This window comes from Bidens hawaiensis, unplaced genomic scaffold, assembly GCF_021521415.1.
Source record: "Bidens hawaiensis isolate Kalapana, Puna unplaced genomic scaffold, B.hawaiensis_p1.1 tig00020784_1, whole genome shotgun sequence".
Taxonomy (NCBI): domain Eukaryota; kingdom Viridiplantae; phylum Streptophyta; class Magnoliopsida; order Asterales; family Asteraceae; genus Bidens; species Bidens hawaiensis.
In genome coordinates, this window is record NW_027493198.1 from 42,027 (window position 1) to 50,840 (window position 8,814).

The 8,814-nt window shown below is 37.1% G+C and overlaps 1 protein-coding gene across 1 annotated transcript; it reads left to right on the forward strand.

Annotated features, from left to right (window-relative positions):
- Positions 1-1,473: 1,473 nt before the first annotated feature.
- Positions 1,474-6,298, forward strand: LOC143561736 (uncharacterized). Its single transcript, XM_077049728.1, has 8 exons — positions 1,474-1,514; positions 2,820-3,650; positions 3,896-4,163; positions 4,239-4,442; positions 4,553-4,726; positions 4,817-5,020; positions 5,126-5,239; positions 5,813-6,298. The coding sequence occupies exons 2-8, from the start codon at positions 2,842-2,844 to the stop codon at positions 6,155-6,157; spliced, it is 2,118 nt and encodes a 705-aa protein (XP_076905843.1). The 5' UTR covers positions 1,474-1,514; positions 2,820-2,841; the 3' UTR covers positions 6,158-6,298.
- The last annotated feature ends 2,516 nt before the right edge of the window (positions 6,299-8,814 follow it).

Consider the following 8,814-nt stretch of genomic DNA (forward strand, 5'->3'; position numbering starts at 1 on the left):
ACTCGTGAACAACCTTAATTAAGACACCCCGAGCCTAAAATATCTTCTCATATAAGGCTCTAACTAGAACTCAATAACTTAACGATCTTTGTTTGAGGCAAATACTCAGCTTAAGCGAGATAAGACACTCATTTCAATATTTTTACTGATCCGATTTCGAGTAGTTCGTGAGATTTTCTAAGAGAGGATGGGACATCCATATGGGTAGGGTGTATGCTTCCAAACCATATGGCAACACCACCCATCCCATGTGAGTAAGGTGCATAACTTTATTTCATGGCAAAGGTTTGCCCCACAACATTAGTTTATATAATAACCATTGAAGAATTAAAATATATTAATAAAGTTTTAAGGTACTTGTACGTAAGTATTGTCTGTAAGACCCCCGCTATGGGGCTCCGACAACTGACCTGGCGGGCGCCGATGGGCGCAGAAAACTGCGGTGGGGCGCGGTGGTGCCCAGCAAGCCAACGACCGACGTGGACGGAGAAAATAAGGTGGGCCCCCCTCCAGCGGCTATATACCTTCGTTCCAGACAAAACCCATCAAGCCAACGGCCGGCGTGGTGGTGCCCAGCAAGCCAACGACCGGCGCGAATAAAACGGAGATGATCGGAGGTGGTCGGAGGTCCAGACAAAACCCTTTTCATTTCAGATTTGCTTCCTTTTCTTGATGAGATTGAGATGGAGATGGTCGGAGATCTTTGTTTTGGCAAAGGATAAGGTTGAGTTGTTGAGTTTGATATATAGGGTTTGGGTGTTTGGTGTTTTGGCAGAGGATGAGGATGGTTTGGGTGTTTGGTGTTTGGGTGTTTGGTTTTTTAGTTTTATAAAAAAAAGTTAAAATAAAGGGGATTCGAAGCCCCCGCACCATAGAGGGGCATCTTCGGGGTGGCGCTTTGAAACTCTCAATGTCCACGTGGCGCTGACGTAACACTGGGGAGGGGTTCGAAGCCCCTCACCATAGAGGATGACCTAAATTTATGGTTTGCGAGTAATTAAGGGTATAAAAGAGATGACAGTAAATGATTAACTAATGCGTAGTAATATTGATATTTTTGGCTCGTCTGTGTCACCGTCACTTTATTTATTAAACATCAGTTTTAGATAGAGAGAGAAAGTACCGGTCTCCGTGTCTGTGTGAGAGAGAAACAGACCATATACAATATATACATACACACACCTGTATCTATAGCTTACTCACAAACAGAAGAGAGAGAGAGAGAGAGAGAGAGAGAGAGAGTTTACAGCTATATCTTAATAAAACTTTTTGAACATTACAATCCCGAAGGATTCTGTTAGTACGTCTTCAATGGCGGACAATAACACCAGTTTAGCTTAAACTTTGAAGCTTCTTCAAAAGCTCTTAACAAACTAAAAGTAAAACTCCATTGCAGTAAGTTATTAAATATCTATCTATCTATAAATAGACATATATACGTATATATTATATTTTATCGTATCTTCTTCCGCGTTATTCGTTTCGTAAACTGACAGCTGAATTCTCAATTTCAGGTTTAGATCTCTCTCGTGTTTCCGTTTTTGAATTCTATCTGTTGGCGTCTAGTAGTAGTTCGTATTCATTACATGCGAACTGTATTGCTGTTGATTATTCAGTAGATTATATATTATAAATTTAGTTACAATTGCGGTTATTATGTATACTCTGTTTTGTTTCTGATTATGTGTGGTGTTCAGATCTGTTTGTTATAGTTTAGATCTGTAGTTTTAGCTTTTATTATCACTTTTAGTTTTATTATTACTTTACCTGCCAAATGTAGTAGGAGTATGAAAATTTGCTTTCATTGAGCAATCCAGATTATCTATAATTCAACTACCTAAATATTGTCTTTCTTCACATTTTATTTAACAACCTACCACATCTGGTTACACTTATTATTTTATATAATTTATTCTCACACACTCACTTCACAAAGAGTAGATCTTCAATTCTCTATATTTAGCAGTGTTGTAGAAATCGCTAGTCGGATGATGGGGGGGGGGGGTGAGGACAAACGATTAATATATACACATTTGTATATGTAATTTTTATACACACATTTTTTACATATATAGTTATATACACATTTTAATGTATATTTATATATGGAATGCCGGAAATTGGCCGGAAGTTGGCTGGAATTAAGGCCGAAGTTCAGGTCCGACCGTTGAATTTCTGGCCAATTACCCAAAAATTAATCAGTCACCGACCGACTAGCTATTAACCGCCGCCTACTCCTGATATTTAGCAAATCAATGCTCATTAAATCTCTATATTTTAGAGATAGAGATAAATGTGGAAAAGCTGCTTTGAATGCTCTATCATCTATATTTTAATTTCTGTCTAGATATAGCCACATTTATCGATTTTTGAGCAAACATAAAGTTGTGTTGGTTGGTTGGATGATCTTCATTTATTTAGCTTGAGGAACTCAGGGGTGTAAAAGGCGTTTCACCTGTTAGTTTGATAGAACTTAGAACATAGGTCAGTCATCTCTTGTGAAAGCTTGTAGTATACTAACATGCGATTGATGTGGTCCTGAGGAGAATGTTTGGTTGTAGGATTATGAAATTAAGTTATTTAATCTGCAGGTTTTGATTCAGTTAATGGTGAAACAAGAACTTTGTTTCACTGTAAAACTCAAAATGTTTTTATTTTCATATGTGAAAATCCTAGGTCTCTGGAATGAAAGATATCATAATATAATAAACTATTTATTTCTATGCATTTATATAATTATATTATTGTTTTGCACAAATTTACTATGAAATTTGCATTGTCTTCTTCTGAACGGCATGAAATTTACGTTGTCTATGCAGTTGAAAAGGGGATAGAGCAAGTATGAAGCAAACAGACAAAAAGAGAACTCCAATGAATAATCAAACCAAACGATCTGTACGGTCACAAAGCAGAGATAATAAGCAGCTACAAGAAAAAGGAAGCCAACCGCCTAAATCAAAAAACAAGGATACAAAAGCTACACCTGATGAATCATCTCAAAATGTTAAAACTCTTGAATCAAATCAAGAAAACACAGACCAAATCCATAAAGCAAATACTAATATAGATGAAGAATCAGACTCGGAAACAGTGACCGATTCCATATCATCCAGTGGCGATTCACGAGTCACAGAAGATGAAATCGTTTCACAAAATCCTACGATAAAAGATAATTCTGAAAATTCATCACATAAACAAAGAGTGAAATCTAGTAAGAAAACAGCAGTATCTGATAACAACTCAAAAGGTATGAAAGTTCATCCTAAACTTTCATCAGCACCTTCATCGGTATCCTCTGAGGGAACATATGACCAAAATGACCAAACTGCCCTCGAGCCAAAGGAAGTCGATATTTTGGACGATGATGAAACGAACGAGGATTTGGATCAAAAGATTGAAGACATGGAAATGAGAATTGAGAAACTTGAAGAGGAGCTAAGAGAAGTTGCTGCTCTTGAAATTTCACTATATTCGGTTGTTCCCGAACACGGTAGCTCGGCCCATAAAGTGCATACACCTGCTAGACGCCTTTCTAGACTTTATATACATGCTGCCAAACACTACTCTCTAGGGAAACAGGCTACCATTGCTAAGAACACTGCATCAGGGTTGGTTTTGATTGCAAAGTCTTGTGGCAACGATGTCCCAAGGTACTCGATTTCTTGTTTGGTGGGTCGGTAACAGATAGTACTGGCTTGGGTCAAAATGGGTTGACCTGAAACACATATCCGTCCAAAGTTTTGATTCTCTATGAGTTTTTAATGTGTCAGAATATTATTAAACATGTTATATGATAAAACATAACCCCAATAGCCCTATTTATAACGAAATTTGACGGAATTGCAAGTTGCAACATTAAAATGATACGGCATCCATTATTATTTTTCATTTACAGGCTGACTTTCTGGTGGTCAAACACTATTGTCTTAAGGGAGACGATAACCCAAGCATTTGGCAGTTCATGTCAATCAAGTTCATCAACAAGAGCACTTGATACAAATGGATCAAGTAATAAAAACCAAGGTAGCAGTAAACAATTTAATAATAAACCCGATTTTATCGAGTTCATTGATGATTGGCAAGAAACAAGAAGCTTCACATCTGCCCTTGAGAAAGTTGAATCATGGATCTTTTCACGTATTGTCGAGTCTATATGGTGGCAGGTATGAAGTTTATATTTTTCATTTAAAGATGATCGTGTACATTAACGACTGAAGTTATATATCTTTATGTTGCAGACATTGACACCTAAAATGCAATCTCTAGGAGACGAAGCTAATCAATCTATAGGGAAGTTACTGGGACCTGCTTTGGGTAAACAACAACAAGGCAGCTTTTCCATTAATTTATGGCGAATTGCATTTCATGATGCTTTCAAGAGACTTTGTCCTGTTCGTGCTGGTGGTCATGACTGTGGTTGTCTTCCTGTGCTAGCAAGAATGGTATGTCATTTATCATTCATTATTATTATTAGTAGACTAGTAGTAATAGCTTTGACTTTTCAGAACAGGTCGAATATTAAATATTCATAATTTAATATTTTTGTGATCAGGTAATGGAACAATGTGTTGCTAGACTCGATGTGGCAATGTTTAATGCGATTCTTCGTGAATCGGCTCATGAAATGCCAACTGATCCAGTTTCAGATCCGATTGTTGAATCAAGAGTTTTGCCTATTCCAGCTGGCGATCTGAGCTTTGCCTCCGGTGCCCAAATAAAAAATGCAGTATGTTATTTTATATAAAAAATTAGGCTACTATTGACATTTTTGTTATTCTCACATGCAAGTGATACAAGTTTACATGTTTTTCCTTAGGTCGGAAATTGGTGTAGATCGCTTTCTGATTGGTTTGGGATTGACACCGAGGATGAACACGAACACGAACATGATCATAGTACAGATGTTTCAAACCAAGATGGAAAAAACAATGAACTCAAATCTTTTCATCTTCTAAATGCACTAAGTGATCTTTTGATGCTGCCCAAAGACATGCTTATGGAAAAATCAGTTAGAACTGAGGTATACCCTTAATTCAATTATTTATAACTATAATCATTCTCATTGTCACATCTCATTTGATTTAGTTTATTAATTTATTTTTTTTCCGTTTTTTTATATGTATAGGTATGCCCGTCAATTAGCCTTCCATTACTTAAACGAATCCTCTGCAACTTCACACCGGATGAATTCTGTCCTGATTCAGTTCCTGGTGCAGTTTTGGAGGCAGTTAATGCTGAGGTATATAACTATTATCGTTAATATATAATTTGATCCGTTATTAAAGAGTAAAAATGAGTAAATGGTGCAATGGATCAAACGAGTCAAAAGTCTTTTTCTTTTTAAGTTATGTGAAACGGTGTCGATTCTGCTTGAATTGTCCTGATAATTAACAACCGTAACATTGTCTCGACTAGTTATAGATAAATAGGGTCAAAACAGGTTGAAAGTCATTTGAATTTTGAAGTGTATTCAAATGCTCACACTTGTAAATTATTTTATATTTTAAAGACGGTTTTTTAATTATTATTTAATTTCTATAATTGTGTTCCGTAATTGTTATAAAAATTCAAAAAGTGTCGACGGATCACCTAACTCTACCTCACCTGTTTTGGCATGTACTACCGAGCCATTACCAACTCTCTTTTGATGTTTACAACCTTTTAAATCATTTTTTTCAAAGACAATCATATCATGTGATAGTATTATATTTTGCAATCATTTACAATTTTTTATTTTTAAATTTGACTAAAAAGATGTTTTCCTTACAATAAGTTACCTGCTTTGACCGATCGTTTGACTCGGTTTGTGCAGGCAATGTTAGAGCGAAGCTTATCGGGAGACAATTCAAACAGCTTTCCTTACACGGCTGCTCCAGTAATATACAAACCTCCTTCCTCCATTGATGTTTCTCTAAAAGCAACAGGAGTTGGCGGAAAACAATTACAGTTAAACAGGAACTCATCGGTTATTCAACGGAAAGGGTATACGAGTGATGAAGAGCTAGAACAGCTTGACTCGCCTCTCGGTTATATTATCGATAAACAACCGATTTTATCTTTAAATGGTGGAAATGGAAATGGTCAACATATTGACCAGACCGCTCGTGTTGCAGTCAACGCAAGGTATGAACTTCTTCGTGAGGTGTGGTTATCATGAAAAGGTTAAAAAGAAAAGAACATAAAGAAATCAGGCTTTGTTTTATTATGTATCTTTAGAACAATGGTGTTGTAATCATGTATTAATTATTTATTCTCAAAAGCAAATATTAATAAAAAATACTTCGATAGTAGCATATGCTAGGAACATTAAATATTAGGCCATCTGATGTGGTTAAGGGTGAAATGTTGAAAAAATAAACGTGTCGTATATGCACCGAGTGTTTTCACATTTCACACCCAAAAACATATGTTGTGATAGTGTGAAATGTGGTTGTGAATGAGATGGAGTGGCATGATTCGTTTATGTAATAATTAGTAATGAACAAATTCAAACAAACATAACCCTCACGCCCGCAATCTGTACTACATTCAGCTCCCCTCCCCCAACGCCCAGGTGTGACGGTGTGTTGCGCCCAAGATGCCAACGTGACGAGGCTTCGCACCCTTTTCGCGATGTTCACAATCAACATTCATTTATAAAAGTATAAAACTGTGAACAAAATTGATGAAAAAACATGTAAAATGAGGGAGACCTATGATGGACCATTAGATAAAAACAATAAAAATGATGGTGAAGTTGAAAACATATATTTTTTAAAAAACATATATAATTTGACTTAACTAAAAATTCAGAATCAAAACTAAGGCTACAAGGTTGTTTGTGTAGTAATTTACAAGTTACACTGTTATTATTAACTTCTAGCACAACTAAATAACCTATAATTTTTTCATAATTAATTTCTAGAACTATTATAATTAACGTCTAGCACAATTAAATAACCTATAATCACTTTTTAACACAATTAAGTTACGCATTTATAATTAACTTCCACAACACTTAGGGCGCGTTCGTTTCACGAAATTTTTTTTAAAGGAATTGGAATGGAACGGAATGTTTGAAAATCCATAACATGTGTTTGGTTGGATAATATGTTATTGGAATCGGAATCTTCTCCATTGTATTTATCTCCCTTCAATCCACAAACATATAAATAATAAAATAACAAAAAAAAATGATAATTTAAAGAAATCTAAAATATAAATATCAGAAATTTAAAGTATAATAATAATAATAATTGTTGGGTGCGGATTTTTATCCTCGGAATTGAGCCTAACTTAAGGATGTTGACTTAAGTTGTTATTCTGAGGAAGGTACATTGACTAATTCAATTGTCCTATATTATCTGATTGTTTTGCAGATAAGAGCACGTGTTAAATATGTTTATAAGAACGTGGATTGCAACGGAATGCTACTTGAACTTCGTCAACAAACAACGTGGGCAGTAACGGCTTGTTAAAGACTTAGTCTAGGGTTTCCGGAATAATCGGAATAACAGTTGTAATCTTCTTATTATAAATTCGAGCTGATAGTATCGATAGGTCACACACAATTCACTTGTTTAGCTGCTAATACTCATTGTATCACTTAGCTCACGTTTACTAATCAGCTCCAACCTTTGTAATCACCGATTTTGTTATTAATAATATCGACGGTGATAGTTTTCACCGTCCGGGGGTTTTTTGTGCCGGATATCATAATAATCAAGCGTAATTCGACCAAAAGTTAAGTTCATAATCTTTAACCGAAGAGATTCGACTAAAGATTACGTTGTAAACTCTTGACCGAAACGAAGATTATCATAATCAAGGGTTTTTTCCCTTGTAATCATATCCTCGTGTTCAATCTTTTTACCATTAAGCACCTCGCCTCACGCACTAATTTGATCAAAAGTTAGTTTGTTAATTTTTGACCGAAACAATTTGGCGCCCACCGTGGGGCAAACGGTGCTGTGATCATTATTCACTTTCAAAATAAGCCCTACTTTCAATATCCACAACATGTCTTCCCAACCAAAGATTGTTTCTTCTTCTGCCATAGCCTCAGATTCCTCCGGGAAACCTTCCATGCCTCCTCCTCCTTCTGCTGCTGTTATTCCGAAGAAGCCTGACAACATTCAGAAGAAAACTGCTACTCCAGTATTCTCGGGATCGAGACCATCTCCCCAGGATCCCGTCATGGTATCTAATAATGAACTTTTGTCTATTTATAAGCGGTTACAGGAACAGATGGATCGCCAGAACAAAACCAACCAGATGCTGGTGAAGGAACTGGAAGATATCAGAAAAGCCAAGAAGCCGGCGGAAGAATTCACGCCATTAATCCCGAGATCTCTGGATTTCACTCCTCAAGGATCCTCAGGATTGGTGCGTCCGGAGTCAACCACGGCGTACAACCCTAGATCCTCGCTCTTCCAGCACTCAGGGTCTGCGGGATTGTACTCATCCGGATCCCAAGGATACTTGAATGCACCATTTGCTGGGCCGTTTCAACATGCAGGATCCTCAGGATTGTCGCAGCAGGGAGGATCCTCAGGTCCTTATCAACAGGTGTTATCCTCAGGATTGGCGCAGCAGGGAGGATCCTCAGGTCCTTATCAGCAGGTAGTATCCTCAGGATTTCCGCAACAGGCAGGATTCTCAAGAGTACCTCCATCAGGGTTCTTCAGTCCTCAGCAGCCATTTGGTCAGACTCAGCAATTTGCAGGGTCCTCCGAGATGCACCAGGGGGACTTCATCCCGATGCAGGCTAACACTTCGACCACTCCATTTGTCACTCCAGGAAATACTGTGTTCGGGAATGCCAGCTACAACACC

Excerpts from the sequence above, each read along its gene's own strand:
- LOC143561736 (XM_077049728.1), top strand. The coding sequence starts at position 2,842 with ATGAAGCAAACAGACAAAAAGAGAACTCCAATGAATAATCAAACCAAA. Across the intron at positions 3,651-3,895 it reads TGTGGCAACGATGTCCCAAG|GCTGACTTTCTGGTGGTCAA; the intron begins GTACTCGATTTC and ends TTTCATTTACAG. Across the intron at positions 5,021-5,125 it reads AAAAATCAGTTAGAACTGAG|GTATGCCCGTCAATTAGCCT; the intron begins GTATACCCTTAA and ends TTATATGTATAG.